At 43.1% G+C, this 25,260-nt stretch overlaps 1 protein-coding gene across 6 annotated transcripts; it reads left to right on the top strand.

Annotated features, from left to right (window-relative positions):
• Positions 1–288: 288 nt before the first annotated feature.
• Myh2 (myosin heavy chain 2) lies at positions 289–24,642 on the top strand. 6 transcript variants are annotated; one of them, XM_026780280.1, is made up of 38 exons: positions 289–492; positions 593–736; positions 2,072–2,228; positions 3,287–3,314; positions 3,396–3,510; positions 3,608–3,700; positions 4,050–4,113; positions 4,230–4,328; positions 5,229–5,332; positions 5,797–5,935; positions 6,249–6,367; positions 6,456–6,605; positions 7,676–7,846; positions 7,941–8,240; positions 8,860–8,937; positions 10,225–10,312; positions 10,396–10,513; positions 12,270–12,393; positions 12,481–12,617; positions 13,880–14,135; positions 15,573–15,815; positions 15,924–16,100; positions 16,180–16,325; positions 16,407–16,497; positions 16,585–16,974; positions 17,500–17,626; positions 18,554–18,672; positions 18,809–19,005; positions 19,687–19,870; positions 19,951–20,116; positions 20,217–20,341; positions 20,499–20,807; positions 20,891–21,094; positions 21,639–21,764; positions 21,842–22,012; positions 22,094–22,198; positions 22,299–22,394; positions 24,490–24,642. In XM_026780280.1, exons 1-38 carry the CDS (start codon positions 289–291, stop codon positions 24,640–24,642), a joined length of 5,817 nt encoding a protein of 1,938 aa, XP_026636081.1. The 6 variants fall into 6 exon arrangements, with proteins under 6 accessions (XP_026636081.1, XP_005349904.1, XP_005349903.1 ...); XM_005349847.2 differs by having other exon boundaries at positions 7,941–8,246; XM_005349846.2 differs by having other exon boundaries at positions 7,941–8,250; positions 8,858–8,937.
• Positions 24,643–25,260: the final 618 nt, after the last annotated feature.

Raw genomic sequence — 25,260 nt, 5'->3', positions numbered from 1 at the left:
TTGTTGAAGACCCGAGTTCAGTCCCCAGCACCCATATGGTGCCTCACAGCGATCTGTAACTCTAGTGCCAGGAAGGATCTGTCACTCTCTCTTCTGGCTTCTGCAGGTACCAGGCATGCATATAGTGCATGTTACAATTACATGCATGTATGCATATGTACACACACACATACAGGGAAAATGGTCATACAGCTCAAATAATAACTTTTAAATCTGCTGGTATACTGGACAGTGCAGACTATGATTTTTTTTTTTTAATTTCCTTTAGGGTCTGTGAGTTCAGCAGCCATGAGTTCTGACGCGGAGATGGCCGTTTTCGGGGAGGCTGCTCCTTACCTCCGAAAGTCTGAAAAGGAGCGAATCGAGGCCCAGAATAGACCCTTTGATGCCAAAACATCTGTCTTTGTGGCGGAGCCCAAGGAATCCTTCGTCAAAGGAACGATTCAGAGCAAAGATGCAGGGAAAGTGACCGTAAAAACCGAAGCGGGAGCGGTAAGTAGAGAGCCCGCCGTATTGCACGGGTGGCATTGTGCTCCATTTGGAAGGTTTAGTCACTCACTTGACACTGATTGTTCCATTTCCTGTTTATCAGACCCTGACGGTGAAGGAAGACCAAGTCTTCCCCATGAACCCTCCCAAGTACGACAAGATCGAGGACATGGCCATGATGACGCACCTGCACGAGCCCGCTGTGCTGTACAACCTCAAAGAGCGTTATGCAGCCTGGATGATCTACGTGAGTGTCCCACCACGGAGGTTGAGGGGAGAGTTTACTGCCACCATCACATGCCCTAAAAGCCTAACATTCACACTGATGTACAATTGTGTCACAAGTATCTACTAGTCACTTGAAGTCACCAGTAGAATTACTGGTTATCAGAACATAAGGCACATCCTGAAAACAACATTTGATATTCTCTCCCAAGAGAAGACCACAGCCTTGGCTGTCTGACTTGACCACAGACCTGTTGATCAAACACGCTCAGGCCTTCCCTTCCCTCTCCATTGCCATTGCCTAATCTCCTCAAACCAAGGAAAAGATAAACACATTGTAATATTTCAAAATGGAATTCTGAGGGATAAATTTTCATTCATTTTTACCTTCTCCCCACGTAACAGTAATTTGTTTCTGGTCCTTTCATCCTTGAGCTCCTTCCAGTGTCCCCAGGCAGCCTTGAGTCCTCTGTCCTGCTGTTCCTATCCCTGCTTTCACATTGACTGTGTTTTTCCTGGTCATTCATTGACTTCTCCATCTCCTGCATTGCCTATGAATGTCTCAAGGAACACTGTCTCATTTATGTTTTAGTTTGACTGCCTTGCAGGGTCCTGGCACCACACACACACACACACACACACACACACACACACACACACACCCAATAAACATTTTGAATGGCATATATTACATATTCATATTTTTACACAGTTTAGTTGGCACCGGTATTCAGCTGGGTGATGTCCACATAGGTCAGATGCTTATACTCCTGGTTGGTGCCAGTCCTTAACCAACTGACAGATATCTTTCAAATCCCTGCATTGTAATCATGATGCATTTATTTGCTCTCTGTCACTCTGTAAATCAAAATATTTTACAGTGTTTCCCCATGGTGCTACATTTACATACTCCCCTTTATTTTTGAAGGGCTTTTATCATGTTGTCTTAGAGTGTTCCAAAGTCCCCAATCACCCCTTATTGCTGAATACATTTATGTTCAAATTTATAGTCTTATACATTCAAATTGTCTCAATTCTGCAGAGGAAATATATTCCCATCTCTTTCAAACAACAAAAATGTCTCATTTTTTTTAAAGTCCACACTTTAAATCAAATGGATAGACGTGACTTTGGTGTCCCTGCTGTGTGAAAACCCCAAGTTCCAAGGATAAGCAGTAGGAACTCTGAATTGGTCGCTCCCTCAAAGATGTTGCTATCTGCCAGTCTTTGGTTTCCGCGCTGATTCCAGAAAAAAAAATGTACTCATGGAAAGTACTTCTTTTTCTTAAAACTCCACTAAGTGAGTAGAACAGACAAGGAGGGCTCTTGGGTAGTCATTTCCTCTTTACTTACACAGACCTACTCTGGCCTCTTCTGCGTCACCGTCAACCCCTACAAGTGGCTGCCGGTGTACAACCCCGAGGTGGTGGCGGCCTACCGAGGCAAAAAGCGCCAGGAGGCCCCGCCCCACATCTTCTCCATCTCTGACAACGCCTACCAGTTCATGTTGACAGGTGAGTAACTTGGCTATTTTGTATGTGCCTAATCTTTTCCCGCAGAACCCTAAAGAGAGTCTCAAATCAATTATATCAAACCACTTGGGATGATCCCTTCTCACAGAGGCTTGTGTGACATAGCATAGAATGGCTTCTGAGATCTTTGATGTGTAAAGGTCAATAGAGGCTACCTGAGGGGAAACTTAGGAACACAAAAATACAAGCACCTGTGTGCAGATGCACACACATGCACACAAAAGACACAGCCCTGCATACAGACTGGCTCTCTATTACCAGAAGGCAAGAAGCAGGAAAACAAACTTTGCTTCTGTGGTTTTTCCTTGGTATCATGAATTGTGACCAACAGTACAAAGGGTACTGCCTTTGCCAGAACCAACCAGTCAGATTTTAAGAAGTATCTGGCCTTACGACCTTCCATTGTGACGACCTCTCTGGTGATTGGCTCAGCTAGGTTGACCTCAAGTACTTGTGGCCCCATTGGAAATGGCCTGGAGGATTCATTAGGCAGAGTAAAACATCCAAACAAATTCTTACTTCCACTTAAAACTATTCTGAAACCACAATACTGTCAAGGCTTCTGCCTTTGCCCCCTGCTACTCCTCACACATCAAAACATTGCCATGTCGGAGCCTCATCAATCCTTTGGTCCACCATGAATGAGTCTCTAACTTAATGTGTCACAAAAAGGGGATGCGAAGGCCAGGTCTAGTTTAGATATGGATTTAGTGGTAGAATATTAGGAAGAACGCTTTGTGCCTCAGTAAAACACAGCCTTGTCGCCACCCCTTCGACCAAGGTTTCTCAGGCTTTTTCTTCATCGGAGGATTTTTTCCCCCTTGCATGGGAAGTTGTAAGAGTGGTGGTTGTTGGTATAAATGGGTGCACGTATGCTAAGTAGGGGAGTAGAAGAGAGAGAAACTGGAAGATGTTAGGCCAGTGTGCACCAGGCCCTAAGGCAGCTCAGCTGAGAAATAGAAATTCCACGCCCTTAGACTATTCTAGCCATTTACAATTGGGTTCAAAACAACACTAAGTGCCTGCATTTTCTCTTGTAGACCGGGAGAATCAGTCAATCCTGATCACGTAAGTAGGTTTCCATGCTTCTTTTCATGGCTGTGGAAGTTGCTAGAAGTGGCGACTCCTCTGATTGTTTTGATTTGACAGTGGAGAATCCGGGGCCGGGAAGACTGTGAACACGAAGCGTGTCATCCAGTACTTTGCAACAATTGCAGTCACTGGGGACAAGAAGAAGGAGGAGGCTCCCACTGGCAAAATGCAGGTAGGTCTGACTGTCCCAGAGTTCAGGCTCTTTTGGGGGCACTCTCAGGCTAGAAGTTCCTGAGCCTGGGATATAAGCACTGGTCTTTCCCTTGCAGGGGACCCTGGAAGATCAAATCATCAGCGCCAACCCCCTGCTGGAGGCCTTTGGCAACGCCAAGACCGTGAGGAACGACAACTCCTCTCGCTTTGTGAGTCTCTTGTCCACTATTGATACTGTAAAATATTTTATTTTTAATTTTGACAATAACTGCATATATTTATGGGAAACAATGGGATATTTTAATGTATTTTATACATCATGGGCTAATTAATCCAAACTAATTAACACAGCATTGCCTCCTATATTATATTCATAAATTCTAAACTCAAAGATAAAAATCCTTCTACTTGTAAAATAGAAAATAGGCATTTTATTCCTGTTGCAAGTAGTCTCCAGAATGGTTTAAAATTAAAACAGTACTGTCCCAAGTGTTTTGAACATTTTCAACCATTTGATGTTATTGTAAACAAAGTAGACACATTAGTTTTCTTTTCAAGGGTAAATTCATCAGAATCCACTTTGGCACCACGGGGAAACTGGCGTCTGCTGACATCGAGACTTGTGAGTGCTTGTCTGTAGCGCCATTCTGTCCTGAGGTCTGCTAACGTTGCTGACAGCCAAACCCGCACACCAGGTCAGCTTTTACAGTTTCCTGCTGGCCATCTGCTTTCTTCCAGATCTTCTAGAGAAGTCCCGGGTCACTTTCCAGCTCAAGGCGGAAAGGAGCTACCATATTTTCTATCAGATCACATCCAACAAGAAGCCAGAGCTGATTGGTAAGGAATGTCCATTCCTTTCTGAAGTCATCACACAATGCTTGGCAGCGCTCAACCTCATATTCTGTGTTTGAATTTTACTGAGTTTTTAAAAAATTTTCATTAAAAAATAGCTTTATAAGGTTGATTATATAACTCAGATCTGAGCTCAAGTTCAGTCTCCAGTATCAAAAAATGGAGGAAGCTCTGTAAGTTTGTTAAAATTTGTATTTGCTTAACATAAAAATTCTTAAGGAAGCAAAGGAAAAGTGAAAAACTATTTCTAATTTCTGTGAAATAACCATATGAACACCTAGATAAACATCATCCTATTCATTTTCTATACTTATATCATTATGTATGAATAAATGCATAAAATTTACACAGTTGAAGTTATGGTAACACTTTTGTGAGATATATGTGTATACACACACACACACACACACACACACACACACACATATATATATACACACACACACACACACACATATATATATATACACACACACACACACACACACTGAGTGTGTCATGGTTTTCTTCATATTACTATTGTGCCACAGTATTGTGGATGGTTGCACAGTGCTACACACTAGAGATAGGCAAAACTTACTTAACAATATGCTTTCTCTTTTAAGGCTTTAGTTTGCTTCCATTTCTGATTTTTAAATACTCACCATGAGAAAGACTATACTAGTTTGAGGTAATCTTTAGTCTTTGAAAATTTCACACATGCATACCATTTGTTATATTGTAGCAATGTTTAAAAACTAGCCATTGACAGGGACTACCATGACATCATCTTCAAGGTACTTAGTGCACGTCCATCATCCTTCACCCTCTTATTATGAATCTGAAAATCTTCTGCTTTGATGAAGACAGTGGCTGTGCTCATCTTTGCTCTTTCCATGTACATAGAAATGCTGCTGATTACCACGAACCCATACGATTACCCATTTGTCAGCCAAGGGGAGATCAGTGTGGCCAGCATTGATGACCAGGAAGAACTGATGGCCACAGATGTAAGTAGAACCCAAAAAAAATGCTTGGGATGTCTGTGCAGGGTCAGCGATGTGGTTCACTCTGATAACTATTCAGAGTCTCTAGAAGAAACAGCAAAGAAAGAGTTGAGGGTGCTAAACAAACCCTAGACCCCCTGGACCCCTGGAGTTAGATGCTATCTCTCACCAGGTTCTTACGATTCATCATCCCAGAGTTTGCCAAAGTCCTTGCTGACTTCGAGGTGCGACTTCTCAAAATAATAAGAGTCTGAGGTTGACCATGTTTTCCCCTAAGCTTCTTTTTGACTCATGTGGTAACACACACCTATAACCTCATTGCTGCAGGGATCATCCTGTCCACGCCCTTCCCTCCGGAAGTGCTGGTGTGGTTTCCTCAGTGAAACCAGTTTGTTGTGAGCAATGGGAACGCGAGCTCTAAATAGCAAATCATAACCTAACAGTTATCATCTTGATTTTATTGGCAGAGTGCTATTGACATTTTGGGCTTCACAAATGAAGAAAAGGTCTCCATCTACAAGCTCACGGGAGCCGTGATGCATTATGGGAACATGAAGTTCAAGCAGAAGCAGCGTGAGGAGCAAGCTGAGCCAGATGGCACTGAAGGTACGGCTGCGTCTTCCACCTGACGTCACGCTTCTTCTGAAACTCACACCCTGAACGCGTTACCCTGAGTTTTCCTAGGAAGGCACACTCGCATTTTAGATCTGAGCTTCACAGATCACTTAAATAATACACTTTGTAAAGCAGAAACACGATTTGGGGCAGTCAAGGTCTTGAACTCAGTGAGATTTTTAAAAAGACTATCAAAAATACACTGAGAACACTGTACAACATGCATGAAAATTATTATTATTATTATTTTAAGAAAACGGACTTCTTTGGGCCCTAATACCGTTGTATCCACCCTTGCTTTTAGTTGCTGACAAGGCTGCCTATCTTCAGGGTCTGAACTCTGCTGACCTGCTCAAAGCCCTGTGCTACCCCAGGGTCAAGGTTGGCAATGAGTACGTCACCAAGGGCCAGACTGTAGAGCAGGTAAATACCTAATTAAAAACCACCACAAGGGATGAGAGCATTGTACATTCCTCCTGTAATTTCAAGAGTTCTATTTTCATCTTTCAAGGTGACCAATGCGGTGGGCGCCCTGGCCAAGGCCATGTACGAGAAGATGTTCCTGTGGATGGTCACCCGCATCAACCAGCAGCTGGACACCAAGCAGCCCAGGCAGTACTTCATCGGGGTCTTGGACATCGCTGGCTTTGAGATCTTTGATGTGAGTTGCTTGATTGAAGGAGCAGCTTTATAGCAATGAATATATTACTAAGACTTTCTGAGTATCAGGACCCTTTCTTGCCTCTGTCTGTGATATGACAACTTAAAGGAGATTTCCTTGTCGCCTACCAATCATTTCCTGTAGCAAACAACAAACAACACATGTAATGAGGACCCTGCAGGATGGAAGGAGTTTGAATATGGAAGGGGAGTGGCTCTAAAACTCCCAAGATGTGAAGAAAGCAGACATTAAATAGCACAGTGAAACTTAGTAATCCATAATATGCTCTGAGTATACAGTGCAGAAATCACAGAGAGACACTTAGGGAGATAATAAAGGCTGAGAAAGGCTTGATAATTTAGAATCATCATTAATTAAATGCAATTAAAATTTAATGCTTGTTAATGTAATATCACGAAATAAAAATTTCTATTTGATCATGAAATACATTTCCTTGCTCATAGCTTTTTAAAAGTTTATCTCTTTTCTAATTATTATAATAAAACTTAACTTTAACAGAAAGTATTAGAAAAGCAAGGAAAAGGGGTCTAATCTAAGTAGATCTAGTTCATTTGCTATTTGGTGGGGTTTTTAAAGATAAAAAAGTGTGCTGTTATATTATATGTGGTCTCTTGTTCCTTGTTTATTGTTTTCGTTTCACACTAAATAACAATTGCTAATCACTTAAATTCTCACCATAGTGGTGTTCCTGCAATATAGGCTCTGGACCAGCTTTTTTTGGGGGTGTGAGTGTGTGAGAGTTTGCTCTTAGATGAGGCCTCTGGAAGACATAGGGGGTAACTGGAATAAACCTAGGAAGATTAAGTAGAAACTCAGGAAAACTATGTAAATTTAAGAAATTCAAAATAAATAGAATTAATGCCAACTTAAGACTTTCTATAAGACAGCAATGAACAGTGACTTCCACGTGCCTCAGACCTTCCATGCTTATTTTGCATTGCAAAAGAGAGACTCTCCTGACCAATGATGTGGATACTAGCTTCTAAAAATTATTGTAAATAAAATGCCTACTTAATTTCAGAGACAAATCCGCATATCTATTTATTTAGTTCAACAGCCTGGAGCAGCTGTGCATCAACTTCACCAACGAGAAGCTGCAGCAGTTCTTCAACCACCACATGTTCGTGCTGGAGCAGGAGGAGTACAAGAAGGAAGGCATCGAGTGGACATTCATCGACTTCGGGATGGACCTGGCCGCCTGCATCGAGCTCATCGAGAAGGTATCCCCCCCTTCGTCTGCTCTGAGCCCCCTTCCCATGTATCCTGCTGCTCGTGTATACGTACTCAGGTGCCTTTGCCTCACCTTCAATCCAGCCGATGGGCATCTTCTCCATCCTGGAGGAGGAGTGCATGTTCCCCAAGGCGACAGACACCTCCTTCAAGAACAAGCTGTATGAACAGCATCTTGGGAAGTCTGCCAACTTCCAGAAGCCTAAGGTGGTTAAAGGCAAGGCTGAAGCCCACTTCTCCCTGATTCACTATGCGGGCACCGTGGACTACAACATTACCGGCTGGCTGGACAAGAACAAGGACCCCCTGAATGAGACCGTGGTTGGGCTGTACCAGAAGTCTTCAGTGAAAACTCTGGCCTACCTCTTCTCTGGAACTCAAACTGCTGAAGCAGGTGAGGCCTCAAAGTCTTAATTTTCTCTTAATATTACAACCAAGCTATTAGTTGAGGCTGGTGAGAGAGCCCCAGCAGAAGGTGGTGTGCCAAACCCCTCATTCCTTGAGTGGTAGGCTATATGGAGCTTAAATAGTTGGGATCACCTCCCTACTGACAGAGACCTTATCACAATGGCAAGAAAAGAACTTTCAGGCTCTCAACCAAGGAGAAGCTTCGGTTTCTGTAATTCTTTCCTCTTTCTCCCACTATACTAAATGGGAAGCATCTGGGGATATTAAAGAAAACATAGTGACCAAATACCGCCTTTCAGTGCTACCTTCCACTGAAGATTTTTAAGTCACTGTGTGCCAAGTATCAATATCAGAAAGTTCACCTCTTCATGGGTAGGCGACTGCTGTTCACATCATCTCCAAACAGATAGCGAATTACAGAAAATGGGGTGTGAACTTAGTTGATAAAACAAGATTTTAAGGGGTCCATATGGTGGGAGGATGTTCCTGGGGTGAGAGGGTTCCACTTGGGCATGGAAAACACAGAAATGGGCAGGATGGAGCCCCCTGACTCAAGAGTGTATTTGAATGACGCTTTCCTTTTCCTTCCTTAGAGGCCAGCAGCGGTGGGGCCGCCAAGAAAGGTGCTAAGAAGAAGGGATCGTCTTTCCAGACCGTGTCTGCTCTGTTCAGAGTAAGAGCAAACTCTAGCACCTCCAATTACCTTAGGAGTTTGGCTTGAGAAGTACGAGATCACATTTTTCAGGAGACTCTAGAAAAACACTGACATTTATGGCTTCCGTTAATATGAAATGGGAGAGATCAGTCAGACATTATCTTATCTCACCTTTCTGCGCCATCACAGAATGAGGGGGACCTCTTAGGAACTCTAATGGAACTTAATGATCCACCATTCATAATCTAATTGGGTGACAAATACCAAAGCCAAGTACAGAAAGAGTAAGAATATATCGGTAAGACTAAGGAAACACCACCATTGTGGTGGTGTACTCCTGTAATCCTGGACTTGGCAGGCAGAATCAGGAGGACTGAAAATTTGAAAACAGTCTAGGGTACACTGTGCGAATATAATAACAACAGCAAGGCCAAAACTAAACCAAACTAAACCAACATCAAAACAAGTAAGATTAATGCAACCTAGCAACCAACCTAACTAATGCATTGTTGCTACTGATCTAATCAGTGGTCAATACCAAGTTTTAAAGTTATTACCTTATCCCTGGAGCTCTACAAAATGTCCAAGGTCCAAATATGGTGCAGGATTGTATTTCCTTAATGAAGAATCATCGAGTTTAGTAAAAGATAGAGACACCATTTAATAGGTAGATAGATGTTTGAGTGGCCAAAGGTCAGGGAGAAAAGCAGGACAATGCTGGTCTAAAGTGAAAAGAAGTACACTCCAAGCATTTTGACACACATCTCTCCTGCCAACAAGAATGTAGCAGGATGGACTGAGGACCAACATCTCAGCAAAAGCAATAGGGTTTTCTTTGGGTGAAAGCTGGTCCTCCTGTGCCAATGGCAGGGAGTTTAGATGGTGAAGTATTTGTCTTGTTGGTGTTGAGGTCTGAGTTCAGAGTCCCAAAAGACACATTAAAAAAAAGCAGTATGGTGGTGTGCACCTATAATATAATTCTACCAATATGAGAGGCAGAAGCAGATGGATCCTTAGAAGATGCCAGGCCAGCACACTCTGGCCAATGTGGCAAAGTTCTAGTCCAATGAGAGACCCTGTCTCAGCCACTAGGTAGAAGACACCTATGGGCTGACACACAGTGTCAGTCTAAAGCTCCACAAGAGTGGTATACATGCATGCATACACATATACACATAATCAATAACAGAAAGAAAGAACACCAGTGATGCAGTCAGTCAGCCCAAGCCACAGGTTGATTTTATAGACATCACCGACTGCTCATCCCTCTGCTGATACTCTGACAATGGTTTTCTGATCTTACAGGAGAATCTGAACAAGCTGATGACCAACCTGAGGAGCACCCACCCCCACTTCGTGAGGTGCATCATCCCCAATGAAACCAAGACTCCCGGTAAGAAATTCCCGAGTGAAAGCACAAGGCATTGCTGCCACATCTTTGTTATGTTCTGCTGTGAAATAAGCATGCATTTCCAGGGGCCATGGAGCACGAACTGGTCCTGCACCAGCTGAGGTGTAACGGTGTGCTGGAAGGCATCCGCATCTGCCGGAAGGGCTTCCCCAGCAGGATCCTCTATGCAGACTTCAAACAGAGGTCAGGTTCTCCAAATTATGATGTGTCTTTGATGCTTAGTATAAACAAGTTTGACATAAGCAGAGCAATTTAGTGAAAAGTATACCTCTAATGTTTTTAATTTGCCACAAAAGAACTAAAGATTCTGAGTCTTACAACACTTTGAAACGATACTATTTGCTATGTGGTAGTGGTGCATGCCTTTAATCCCAGCACTTGGGAGGCAGAGGCAGGCGGATCTCTGTGAGTTAGAGGCCAGCCTGGTCTACAGAGCTAGTTCCAGGACAGGCTCCAAAGTTACACAAAGAAACCCTGTCTCAAAAAACAAGAACAAAAAGGAAAAAAAAAGGAAAGAAAAGAAAAAAGAAACTCTTTGAACAGGTAGTAGTGGTTCATGCCTTTAATCCTAGCACTTGGAGGCAGAGGCAGGAAAATCTCTGAGTTTGAGGCCATCTTGGTCTAGAGAGTTAGCTCCAGGACAGCCAGAGCTACACAGAGAAACTCTACCTTGAAAAAAATATTTCAAAAAGAAGAAAAGAATACTATATGTTAAGCTCTGTGCAAAATTTTCACTAGATTTTTTTAGGGCTCATAGATATACACTCCAGATTCAGGACTTAGGAGAGCTGCCCTTTCACTGCTCTGACCCATTTAACCTTCACCACCGCTCAGTCCAGAGAAGAACAACTATTACTGCATTTTCTGACCAAATGAGTAGGGTTCAAAGAGATCAAATTAAGTCTTTTAAAGTCAAAACTAATAAGTCAGCGGGTTGGGATGTCGCACGTAGAGCTAGCTTCAAATAGGTTACCTTCTTGATTTGCTTGATTTCAGTTCTCTCTCACAGATGAGCTTCCCAGGATTCCCTAGAATAATAGGGGGCATGTCATGGTGACAGCTCTTAGTTAAGTCTCTTTTCTCCTCCCTGATATGCTGATCTTGAGAATCATGAAAACGTTCTGGGTGGCAGCTGCAGGGCACTGGTCTCTGAGTCTAGAGTTGGTTGATAAAAATTAGCAGTGCTCAAGATGAAGGGCATCCGAGGTTTGTTTTTAGACTTATAGGATCATTTCTCAAACCCAAGACCTCATCTACTATATTCCTTATTATTTTTATTATTAAAATATAATTACATCACGTCCCCTTTCCCTTTCCTTCCTCCAACTCCTCCCATGTTTCCCCTCCCCTTTTTCTTCTCAAATTCATAGATTTTTTTCTTTAATTAATAGTGTTACACTATTCATTAATTAAAATAACCAGATTTCTTGGACTTATGATCTTCCATTGAAACACATTTGCCAAATAAAAATAATACATTATATTGCATAGGCTATATACTCTTAAATGTGAACAGAATGATATAGTCCTTGAGGACAGAGTCTTTTTTTTTTAAAAAAAAAAAGGTAGGAACTGGATGGGTATGGTGGTACACACCTTTAATCCCAGCACCCAGGAGGCAGAAGTGGGTGTATTTCTGTGACTTGGAAGCCAGTCTAGTCTACATTGTGAGTTCCAGGACAGCCATGGTTATATGTAGAGAGACTGGCTAAAATGAGAGAGAGATAGACAGAGACAGAGACAGAGAGAGTGGAACATTGGAACTATAAAGGAAGGCACAATGGATTAAAAATATATAACCAATAGGTTGAAAAAACATGCAGGTAATGTCAGTCGGTAAACAAAACAATTAGAAAAAACTTTGAATTTTAAATAAATCATTTAGAATTTGGTTACTGTTCGCAAAACAGATCTTTACAAACTACACTTACTTTAACAGATACAAGGTGTTAAACGCAAGCGCCATCCCCGAGGGACAATTCATCGATAGCAAGAAGGCTTCTGAGAAGCTCCTTGGCTCCATCGACATTGACCACACTCAGTATAAGTTTGGTCACACCAAGGTAACCCTTTCTAAATCCAGCCTCATGTCTTCCTGTCCCTTTGAACTCGATGTGAAGTTTCTGATCTGCAACATTGCCTGCACACAGGTTTTCTTCAAAGCTGGTCTTCTGGGGCTCCTAGAGGAGATGAGAGACGACAAATTGGCTCAGCTGATTACCCGCACCCAGGCCATGTGCAGAGGGTTCTTGGCAAGAGTGGAGTACCAGAAGATGGTGGAGAGAAGGTATAAAAATGTGTGGCTTATTCACCTCTTGTGTCTTCAAAAATACACTCAAGGTAGCTGACAGTTAGGACTTAGCTGTGGTAAGAAGACCAAAGTAAGAAGGAATAAATGAAACTTCTGGGAGGAAGGGGCAGAGAACTTAAGGTCTGTCAGCACTGAACATCTCCTGAGTGTCTGGGTGAGGACTTGAGGAGTATCAAGCACAGATATCTCTTGATCAAACAGGAGGAAATATACCAATGAGTAGGTAGAGATGAATTTTTGCCCTTCTGCTAGCTATGACATGGTTTATTAAACATCATTAAATAGGGAGCCTTGAAATGTATAGTAGAATCAAAAATGGCTTTATATAATATCTGAAACTACTTCTTCAGTTGAATCATTTTTATTATTGAAATATAATTTAAAATAGAGTATTTGTGAAGAACTTTTCACAGAAAGTTACTACAGTGTCACTAAAGGAGTTGACTTCCTGCTAGTCTAACTGATGGAGGGCAAGAACTAAAAGATAACAGAATCTGATGTCTCAGGACTAGTGATGAGAAACATTTCATGTGGTCAATGTATGCACATAAACAAGTTACACGAGACAACCTTTATCCCTTGCAGTTAGGCTTAATTTTTCTGACCACACCGCGATGTTGTACTTGGGGAGCTAACTACCTATTTATGAAGGTTAATTAATAATTTCTAAGTGGTCTAGATTAAGGCAAATGTACCTTCATAGCATAGAATGCAAAATTTACACAACATTAAAATGTAAAACTTGAGACTGTCAAAGAAATCGGATTTTTAAAGTCACCTCTGTCAAGGACTATGGCATTTTGCCATTTTCACTGCCCTCTGCTATCTGAATGAGAGTATTTGAAGTACTGATGAATAGCAATGCCTCCCAAAGGGACCTTGATTTGTGACATTGGTATCTGTTGTGTCTTTTTAAAAATGTGAAATTTCATGTCCATGTTAAATACTATAAGTCTGAATTCTGGAAGTGTAATTCAAGAGTCAGGTTTTTTTTTTTTTTGATAATCTCTTTGAGTGATTCTTAACCATGTCCAAGTTTGAGATGCAATGATGTAGAGAAATGGATGGTTACAAGTTCTTGATCATCACCATGAAATATAATTTTTCTCATCTTCAAGGTTGAATGCAAGTGAGGAGTGGGGTAGGATGGAGGGAGAAAGAACCTCCAACCTCACTCTCGAGATTTACTCTTGCTTTATAGTCTACAGAGTATCTAATTAGTAAACACTGCATTTCAGGGAGTCCATCTTCTGCATCCAGTACAACATCCGCGCCTTCATGAATGTTAAGCATTGGCCCTGGATGAAGCTCTTCTTCAAGATCAAACCCCTGCTGAAGAGCGCAGAGACTGAGAAGGAAATGGCCAACATGAAGGAGGAGTTCCAGAAAACCAAAGACGAGCTCTCCAAGTCGGAGGCAAAGAGGAAGGAACTGGAAGAAAAGATGGTGTCACTGTTGAAAGAAAAAAATGACCTGCAACTCCAAGTGCAGGCTGTAAGTTGGGGCACTATCCTGGGTATCCCTAACCAGGATGAAGTGCTGATGCTCTGACCACAATAAGGGGGATATATAATTGGCAGGGAATCACTCATTGTAGAGAAATGACTATCAGAGATGGCTAGAGACTCCAAATAGCCACATTTCTCTCGCTGCCCAATAAATACATCCAAGCCAGTGCCGTGACAATGAGGTAGAACTGTCTGTCTTCTTCCAGCCTACACCATTTCATCTACAGGAATTGTGGCTTCTTTTCAGTTTGAAGAGAGTTCTCAAAGATGATTAACACAAACCAAACCCAAAAAATAAAGGGAAGACAACATGGAGAGAGATTATTTTTCCTTTAAAGCTTCCTTGAAGAACATCTTGTCATCCATTGGCCTCACATTACCGTATAGACAGTTGAAGGGTGATAGTGTTCTACACCAGACTGTACTGAATTATCTCTTGCTACTGATCTCAAAAAACTCATGCCTGTTATTTCTTCCATCTCCATGGGCCGAGGCCTATTGAGCCACACCCACAATTTTACCTTAGCTTCTAATCTGCTGTGCCTTTCTCCCCACCTTTATTCCACCAAATCTATCAACTGCTCACTTCTGAATCAGCTATTATATGGTCTCTTTTGTCAAGTTGTGGCAGTGTAATAACTCCCCCAGGCTTACAGAAGGCTCTTCTTTCTGCTTTCTTCAAGTCTACACCCAACTCCTTCCCATTCTTCCTAGGGAGTTACTCAGATCCTGTCCACACAACTGAGTTCAGGGCATGGAGCACATCATAGTCTTTTAGGCACTCAAAGGATGATGGCAGAGGACCATTAGCATATATATATATGTTTCTCATTTTCTGCCCTTCCAATTCCCTTAATTGAAAAAACCGAAACAAAACAGGTTGCAACAAATTTTATTTTAAGACTTTATGCCTTGATTCAGATTCGGGGCATCTTAAATAGAACCATTCTCCAGTACCACATAGAAAATATATCTGCACCTTCAGCATCTTGAACTTTCCCTGCACAAATGTTTCCCTACCTGCCTTCTGCTTCTTCTACTATAAGCTGATTTCTACACATTCCACACCCACCCACCTCTCAAGGGCCAATCTGAAACCTAATTCCATGAAAGCAACAGGGAGCCAATGTGTTAGATGTCTAATATTATGAATTATGTTTTAGATTAATGACAGTCTATAGAAATGGGTGTTCTCGTCTACTATAAAGCATTCTGTCACAAGGAAAAGAAAACAACATAGTTTGTTTTCCCCACATATGCAAATTGCACTGCACACAGTAGGTGGTTTATGAGACAAAAGTCCTTGAAAACTTAAATAAATGAACATAAGAAATCCAATAGACCAACTCAAGGAAGTTAAAGTCTTATCATAGAAATATATTTGATTCTTTCTTTCTAATGTTGATTGTATTGCCAATTCCAGGAAGCTGAAGGCTTGGCTGATGCAGAGGAAAGATGCGACCAGCTGATCAAAACCAAAATCCAGCTGGAGGCCAAAATCAAGGAGGTGACAGAGAGAGCCGAGGATGAGGAGGAGATCAATGCCGAGCTGACAGCCAAGAAGAGGAAGCTGGAGGACGAGTGCTCAGAGCTGAAGAAAGACATCGATGACCTTGAGCTGACCCTGGCCAAGGTGGAGAAGGAGAAGCATGCCACAGAGAACAAGGTGTGAGACAGATTCCTGGAAAGTTTATGACTCTTTTAAGTTATGAAGTAAAATAGAACAAATATGTTCAAATATAACATGTAATACAAAGCACGTTTGCTTCCTAAGGTGAAAAACCTCACTGAGGAGATGGCGGGTCTGGACGAAACCATCGCCAAGCTGACCAAGGAGAAGAAGGCCCTCCAAGAGGCCCACCAGCAGACCCTGGATGACCTGCAGGCAGAGGAGGACAAAGTCAACACTCTGACCAAAGCCAAAATCAAGCTCGAACAACAAGTGGATGATGTAAGTCGTGTATTAATACGAATAATTTCCTTCTAAAGGAACTATACATTCCTTTTGACATGGCACTATATTCATTTAGCTTGAGGGGTCCTTGGAGCAAGAAAAGAAACTTCGCATGGACCTGGAAAGAGCCAAGAGGAAACTTGAGGGTGACTTGAAGCTGGCCCAGGAATCCATCATGGACATTGAAAACGAGAAACAGCAACTTGATGAGAGGCTCAAAAAGTAAGCATGAAACAACTGCTTAGTGCTTTGCTTCCGTTGTTGGCAGTGAACAGAATTTCTATCTTGTGTTTCTTCTTTAAGGAAAGAGTTTGAGATGAGCAATCTGCAGAGCAAGATCGAAGACGAGCAGGCAGTTGGCATTCAACTGCAGAAGAAGATCAAGGAGCTGCAGGTAAGTCAATGGCTTCCATCAGTCTAACTCATCAGGAAAAACATGACTGACTCAAGAAACTGAATCTGTACTTCCTGCCACCCCCAGGCCCGCATCGAGGAGCTGGAGGAAGAAATCGAGGCAGAGAGGGCCTCCAGGGCCAAAGCAGAGAAGCAGCGCTCTGACCTCTCCCGGGAACTGGAGGAGATCAGTGAGAGGCTGGAAGAAGCTGGCGGAGCCACTTCTGCCCAGATCGAGATGAACAAGAAGAGAGAGGCTGAGTTCCAGAAGATGCGCAGGGACCTGGAGGAGGCCACCCTGCAGCATGAAGCCACAGCGGCCACCCTGAGGAAGAAGCACGCTGACAGCGTGGCTGAGCTTGGGGAGCAGATTGACAACCTGCAGCGGGTCAAGCAGAAGCTGGAGAAGGAGAAGAGCGAGATGAAGATGGAGATCGATGACCTTGCTAGTAATGTAGAGACAGTGTCTAAGGCCAAGGTACATGGTCGGAAAATTGATATTAATGATTCTAATCCATATGGACACATAGTTTGCCCAGGGCACTTCATATACATTAAGTCATTCATTATTGCAGTAATACAGAAATGTGAGAAAAGGCAAGCACATCACACCATCTCACTGTTAGCAGATGACTTGAGCATAGGTCATCTGTGTTCTTCAGGTTTCCAGCTGCATAGGACAGGTTGCTCATATTTTTTATTATATGACAATATTCTAGTATATATAAAAGCGGCGAAGTATTTTTAATATCCTCTTACAGAACAGACCATATAATTCTTACAGAATCATAAAATCAGAATTCAATCTTCAAACTTTTCTATTGCTATTGCACATAGCTTTATTATTTTACTTTAAGGGAAAGACATTGTCTAGATTACATAATTTATAGGATAATTTGATTTATTTGTTCAAGCCAATGTTTTCTCCTTTGTAGAAGAATTAGATACAATGATGGTTATTCTCCCGGAGCCTCATCATTCTTTCTTTCAATCCCTCTTTCAGGGGAACCTAGAGAAGATGTGCCGCACCCTGGAGGACCAGGTGAGCGAGCTCAAATCAAAGGAGGAAGAGCAGCAGCGGCTGATCAATGACCTGACGAGCCAGAGGGGACGCTTGCAGACCGAATCTGGTAATTCTCCGTCTTTGACGGTGTCTGAGCATAGAGATGAGGTAGTTAAGAATAAATGACTTTGTGATATGAGCAGCTAGGAACGTGGCTGATTCACCAGAAGGCTCAATCTCTGCCTGCATCCAAGGTCATGACTAGTTCAAGCTCTGATCCACAAAAGTCACGAGGATTTAGCTACAGAGCAGTTGCTGGGATCAGGAGTCACTCTAGCGGAAAGCAGGGCTTCTGTCTCAGCCTGTGTTGTTTGCTGTTGCCATTCCTATTTTGCAGTTCAGGGGATCAAACCCAGGGCCTGACACAGGCTAAGCAAGTAGTCTGCCATGAAGTCATGTCCCCAGCCCTACTTATCATTTTGTTTATGTCAGCATGAACACAATCTCTGAATGGGGCAATGCACATACATGCCCATCTCTCAATCACCTCTGGAAGTCCTCAGTGGGCAATGCCTCACCAGCCTGGAGTACTGAGTTCAATCTCCAGATCCTACATAAAGATGGGAGGAGAGAACTGACTCCACAAAGTTGTCCTCTGAGTTTTCACATGTCTATTGTAGCAATCACACACACACACACACACACACACACACACACACACACACACACATATGTTCATGCATGTGCAAGTCTCTATAAGTAGATCTTGGATACTTGTTTGGACAGCCAGTACCAAATTTTGCATAACACTGTATAAGAAAGATGTCACGATGGAGCAGGAAAAGGAATTTAAACTGTATTTATTCATCTGGATTGCTACGAATGTTTCATTAGAGCACCCAAAGATTTTGCACAGAGCCTGGAAAGGTCAGCAAATAATTTAAGCATCCGAACTCTCAATCTGGGGTGCTAAGTGTTAAATTTACTTCTCAATTGGGCTCCGGAACATGTTCCTCCCTTAGAGAACAGCAGTGCTGGTTCCTCTGTTTCCCAGGTGAATTTTCGCGGCAGCTTGATGAGAAGGAAGCGCTGGTGTCTCAGTTATCAAGAGGGAAGCAAGCCTTCACCCAACAGATTGAGGAGTTAAAGAGGCAGCTTGAGGAGGAAGTAAAGGTGATTATTGTTCTAAAGCTGGTGACTGAAAGCATTTTGTTCTAAGTATTGACCCTAAAAGGAGCCAGTTCCATCAGCTCTGAGGAGAGGGAATACTTAAATATCTAGTACAATGAAGGTGTGACCATCTCTATAGGCCAAGAACGCACTGGCCCACGCTCTGCAGTCCTCCCGCCATGACTGTGACCTGCTGAGGGAACAGTATGAGGAGGAGCAGGAATCTAAGGCTGAGCTGCAGAGGGCGCTGTCCAAGGCCAACAGCGAGGTGGCCCAGTGGAGGACCAAATATGAGACGGACGCCATCCAGCGCACGGAGGAGCTGGAGGAGGCCAAGTACGTGCCTGTTTGGGAGAGAATGGTACAGGAAACTACACATCCATGCTGCAACATTGCAGACCAGCTTCTGTTTGCCGGACTGTCACAATAATCCCTGAATAGACTGAGCACATCCCTGCTCCACTGACTTAAAATCCAGTGGAGGTAACAATTACTAACCACAGAGCTTGCTGTTCTTTGTCGAGTGCCCCAGGTTCATTGCGGCTTCTTTACCAACTGGTTCCTCTGTAAGCCACAGTCTTTGTAGGTCTCCCACTAGTTCACTCTGGGTTCTTAGCAAGACCGTCCCTAGACACCTAGTGTTCTTGCCGAAGGAGTACCATGTTTTATTTCTCTTCACGGCACTTATATCCTAAAGCTGTTACTAAGAAACTTCAGACTTGACTGCTATTGATCGCTCTCACTTGTTTGTGAGCTCACAAAGTGGGTGACATTTGTCCACTGCTGTATAGTCATGCCTGGTTCTTAAGAGATCCCCAGTGACTTTTATCAAATTATTAATCTTTAATTGATATACTATATTAGTACAATTAATATACAATATAGTTATACATTACACATTAATTGTATAATGTAATTTATAATTATTAATATTTCATTTTTGATATTCTTCAATATGGTGATAGTTCATATTTTTAAATATGGTTTCTTCTTCCTACAATGTATGTAATCTTCAAGGAAGAAGCTAGCTCAGCGTCTGCAGGCGGCTGAGGAGCACGTGGAAGCCGTGAACGCCAAGTGTGCTTCCCTGGAGAAGACAAAGCAGCGGCTGCAGAACGAGGTGGAGGACCTCATGCTGGACGTGGAGAGAACCAACGCGGCCTGCGCTGCCCTGGACAAGAAGCAGAGGAACTTCGACAAGGTGATTCCCGAAGCATCTTCTCTCTGCTCCGCGTACCTTTCCCTCTGCATCGCAGCAGCTCACTGCTCTTGGTTTTCCAGATCCTGGCAGAGTGGAAACAGAAATACGAGGAAACACATGCCGAGCTGGAGGCGTCCCAGAAGGAGGCCCGCTCCCTCGGCACGGAGCTCTTCAAGATGAAGAACGCCTACGAGGAGTCTCTGGACCAGCTAGAAACCCTGAAGCGAGAGAATAAGAACTTACAGCGTGAGGCCCTTTCTCTCCCAAGAGTACCCATGGCTCGGAGGGGTGGCTCCTCTATGTCATGGTTTGACCACATCCTTACATGTCTCCCTTCCATTAACAGAGGAGATTTCTGACCTCACGGAGCAGATCGCAGAAGGAGGGAAGCGTATCCATGAACTGGAGAAGATAAAGAAACAAGTAGAGCAAGAGAAATGCGAACTTCAGGCTGCTCTAGAAGAAGCAGAGGTACGGGCTGCATGCTTGGTTAATCAACATTTGCAGGGAGAATTGAGTCCACTCACAGGGCGAGTAAATAGATGCGGGAAACACAGTTATCTGTGTGTGGCAAAACTCCAGCGTGCTTCTTTGTTGTTTGCTGATGTCGCCTCTCACTGTCCTTAAGGCATCTCTGGAGCATGAAGAGGGAAAGATCCTGCGCATCCAGCTGGAGCTGAACCAAGTCAAGTCTGAGATCGACAGGAAGATTGCCGAGAAGGACGAGGAGATCGACCAGCTGAAGAGAAACCACATTAGAGTCGTGGAGTCCATGCAGAGCACGCTGGACGCAGAGATCAGGAGCAGGAATGACGCCATCAGGATCAAGAAGAAGATGGAGGGAGACCTCAATGAGATGGAAATCCAGCTGAACCACTCCAACCGCATGGCTGCCGAGGCCCTGAGAAACTACAGGAACACACAAGGCATCCTCAAGGTTGGTGGCACCAAGAGATGGTGCCAGACGAGGGGGTGACTTGGCCTGAGGACATGGTGTCTCACTGATTGTTTATTGCACAGGACACCCAGCTGCACCTGGATGATGCTCTCCGCGGCCAGGAGGACCTGAAGGAGCAGCTGGCCATGGTTGAGCGCAGAGCCAACCTGCTGCAGGCTGAGATCGAGGAGCTGCGGGCCACACTGGAGCAGACAGAGAGGAGCAGGAAGATTGCAGAGCAGGAGCTGCTGGATGCCAGTGAGCGTGTGCAGCTCCTCCACACCCAGGTGGGATTTTGTACAGACTTCCCAGCAGTAGATGCTTAGGCTTAAGCATCTCAGAATGTAAAAGCCTGGACTTTTCATAAGGCAACCAGGTTTTAATTTCTGCCAGATTTCACTGTTACTGATAAGTTTCCCACTGTTTTATATTAGTAATCGTTACTGATTCTCTCTCTAGAACATTTTAAGGGTGCCTACACTCTACTATATCAGCATCCCTATTCATGCTTACTAGCCACATTGGCATTTTTATTGGGAAGGAATGGCATGTTACAAGCATCTGTTGTAATGTTACTATGCGCAAGGATGGTAAATGACAACTATAAAATCATAAAGCTGTTTCATCTGCCTCCAATGCACACAAAGGTGCTGACTATTCTGCAGCCTTTCTATCTTTTTCTATGGACAACTGTGGTCTAGAGCAGAATTCTTTAATGTTGAATGGCATTTTTTTTTTTTACTTACAAATCTTTATCCTATATTTTTCAAGAAGCAACTACCACTAAGTGCTCTGATAACAGCAGAAAGTGTAACTCTTCTTTTTAACCAGAACACCAGCCTCATCAACACCAAGAAGAAGCTCGAGACAGACATTTCCCAAATGCAAGGAGAGATGGAGGACATCGTCCAGGAAGCCCGCAATGCAGAAGAGAAGGCCAAGAAAGCCATCACTGATGTGAGTAGAGTCACATTTATGCAGACTGAGCAGCGAGACTTCCTGATGCCGATAGCTAATCTTGATATTCTTATCAGGCTGCCATGATGGCGGAGGAGCTGAAGAAGGAGCAGGACACCAGCGCCCACCTTGAGCGGATGAAGAAGAACATGGAGCAGACGGTGAAGGACCTGCAGCTGCGTCTAGATGAGGCTGAGCAGCTGGCGCTGAAGGGTGGCAAGAAGCAGATCCAGAAACTGGAGGCCAGGGTGGGTCCCTGTGTTTGTCCTTTCCCGCGTGTTTCCAATGCCTCATTGGCACAAAATTCTTCAGAGCCTTCCCTTTTGTAGGTGCGTGAACTGGAGGGCGAGGTTGAGAGTGAGCAGAAGCGGAATGTGGAGGCAGTCAAAGGTCTGCGCAAACATGAGAGGCGAGTGAAGGAGCTCACTTACCAGGTAGGCAGTGGTCCGTAGCAACTACTGTCCCTCCAGATGTGTGCTTACATGGTAGCATGTGCTTTGGGAGTAATGCCCTGTGGTTCTTACAATCTTGCAGACAGAAGAAGACAGAAAAAATATTCTCAGGCTTCAGGATTTGGTGGATAAACTCCAGGCAAAAGTGAAATCTTACAAGAGACAAGCGGAGGAGGCTGTGAGTATCTTTAGGGGAGAGAAGAGTGAAGTCCTTGGATTGAGAAAAGTTACCAAATAATTTGATTTGCTGCCTCATTTAGTACATACATCATTTTCTATATACAGACTCTGTACTTCAGGGCTGTGTACATCTTTGTACTTTTTGTGTATTGCTTCTAGTAATAATAGCTTGATTTTAAGGGAAAACCCCAGCTTCCAAAGGAAACCTGCAAAAAATTTAAAAGCAGAAATAATATAGGTTGTTCTCTGAGGTCATGGTAGGACAAAACAATAGATAAGAAATATACCAGAACTCCCCAGACTCCTAACCACTAACGAGCAAACTGAAAAATAATTCTTGGAGGCTGGAGAGATGGCTCAGCAGTTAAGAAGCCTGGTTGCTCTTCCAGGGACCTGTGCTCTGTTCCCAGCACCCATAACCATCTGGAACTCTAGTTCCAGGAAACTTGACACCCTCTTCTGGCCTCTATAGGTCCCAGGCAAACAAGTCGTTCACATATGTATATGCAGGAAAAATATCCTCACACATAAAAAAATAAAAGTAAAAACTAACTCAGGATAAAATATACATTAGAAAAGCATGATTGCCAGGTAATTATTTATTATAAATAAAATTACAAGTAAGGTGCAACTTTTAAAAATATATATATTGGAACACTAACATTACTTGGAGGGCTAATCCATTGTTTTCTGAGTTTTTAGCATTAATCAAGAATAAAAATAAACAAATACATTCATATCCAATCTAGAAATTAATACTAATAACACAAATGGAAGCAAAAAGTTCTGATAAAATAAAGGTAGGAATTAACTGATTTGAGTGTGCTATTTCCTAATTTGACATTTTAATAGTACCTAATAGCTTTGGAGAATTAATAAAACAAATACATTTATAGCTAGCTTAATGAAGAAAATTAGAGGAAATGCAAATAGAACATCAGTAAGAAGAAGGGAAACACGCCTTGTCCATAGAGGAGTGTTTTTAGTATAGTGTCTTTAGTTATAGTGAGTGGAGATCAGAAAGAAACTGGCCATTTTTTTTCTGAAGAACACGTGTTACCCTGCTACTGTTGAAAAGGACCCAGGTCCGGATAGGTCTTTCAAAATTTCAAGGGACAGATAATCCTCAGCTATGTGAACTGTTCAAGAGCAATGAGAAAAAGAGGCGAAGCTTTCCAATTCACATTACAAAGCTCACATAACCCTCATACCAAATCCCGTCCAAGGGAGGATGGGGGAAGACATGAAGGCAGCCTTACTCGTGATTGCCATCACAGCATGGCTGCGTTACCCAATACTAAAACCCACTCAGCACTAAAAGCCGTACTTAACTGAAGGAATTGTCTATCAGTGGATAAATAGGCTTAAGTCCTACAATGTAACCATGTCTTCATCGGGAATCTGGCCAGACAATCGTGATATCAAAATCAGGAGGAAACAACCACTTTGTGCCAAAATGATCTACAGTAAACGTCAATGGACATTTCAGTGTTTTAAATGACTGTTAAGTCATCCTTAATATGATAAGGAATAACTAATTTCAGTTAACAATTATCACCTAACAGCTAGCATTAATCAGATGGCCTTTTCATGTTCTTGACTTTTCTAATCTCCCTTTCCCCCTTCCTTTATGGCATATGTCAATTCAGATATTTTGGTCGTCAGGGCTGGAGAGATGCTTCAGTCACTAAGAGCACTAGTTGCTCTCCCAGAGGATCTGAGTTTGGTTCCCAGCACCCAAGTTAGGCAGTTAACAACAAACAACCCGTAACTCCAGCTCCAGGAGATCCAAGCCCTTTTCTGGTCATCAAGAGTGTCTACATACACACACAAAAATAGACAGACAGACAGACAGACAGACAGACAGACAGACAAATACACACGCAAATAAGATCCTTACAAAAAGATATTTTTGGTTGCAAAATGGAAATGAGATGATTTTGGGACACCAATTTTGACTGATAAAATTACTTTCAACGGTAAGCAAGATCTCGATCTTGGAGCGGGTACGATGCCAACTCCTGTTTCTGCCAGTCTACGGGGCTTAGAAAGATTACAACATGGGTTTATTATGATTCCGTTTCTATTCTCAGGAGGAGCAGTCCAACACAAATCTGTCCAAATTCCGCAAGATCCAGCATGAACTGGAGGAAGCCGAGGAGCGGGCTGACATCGCAGAGTCTCAGGTCAACAAGCTGCGGGTGAAGAGCCGCGAAGTTCACACGAAAATCATCAGTGAAGAGTGAGCGAGTCCCAGTGCCGCGAGATGACTGAAGAGAGGCACAAAATGTGGAGCCTTTGGTCATGTCCGCATAGGATTCGGTCCTGTCCTATGAAAGGAAATAAAGAACCCAAGTTCTTTCACAAACAGCATCCTTGGGCTGGCCCTGTCTTTTGTCACCTTCCTAAAGCAGTGTCAGAGTTTGAAAACTCCCAGGCTGCTTAATAGTCACAGCCAACCTGCTACTAAGAAATACGCACGCATTCACATGTGTCTTTGGTTTAGCGAGGCATTTTAAGTTGATAAAGGTGTCACTTATCAAGAAAGCCTGTCCCAGTGACTAGAACTCTAGAAGTCCTTCCTATTTCTTCTTAGTTGTCCCTGGTATCTTGGTATTGTCACCTCCCAGGTAGTCTCTACATCCTTGAACACAAACCCTGTTTTTCAGATCTAGGAAGATAATGGTGCTAAGGCTATTTCTACAGAGATAATTCACACTAACCATGTCACTGATTCTCTTTGTTTAATAGCTGCATAAAGAAAACAAACACTGCCGGGCGATGGTGGCGCACGCCTTTAATCCCAGCACTCGGGAGGCAGAGGCAGGCGGATCTCTGTGAGTTCGAGACCAGCCTGGTCTACA

This window comes from Microtus ochrogaster, chromosome 7 (assembly GCF_000317375.1).
Source record: "Microtus ochrogaster isolate Prairie Vole_2 chromosome 7, MicOch1.0, whole genome shotgun sequence".
NCBI classification, from domain to species: Eukaryota; Metazoa; Chordata; class Mammalia; order Rodentia; family Cricetidae; genus Microtus; species Microtus ochrogaster.
This window is presented reverse-complemented; position numbering and strand designations above follow the sequence as displayed.

Bases quoted from the DNA above. Each gene is read 5' to 3' on its own strand.
- Myh2 (XM_026780276.1), top strand. From the start codon at position 289: ATGAGTTCTGACGCGGAGATGGCCGTTTTCGGGGAGGCTGCTCCTTAC. The intron at 4,329-5,228 runs GTAAGGAATGTC...CCATGTACATAG, and splicing joins CAAGAAGCCAGAGCTGATTG to AAATGCTGCTGATTACCACG. The intron at 5,333-5,796 runs GTAAGTAGAACC...TTTTATTGGCAG, and splicing joins AAGAACTGATGGCCACAGAT to AGTGCTATTGACATTTTGGG.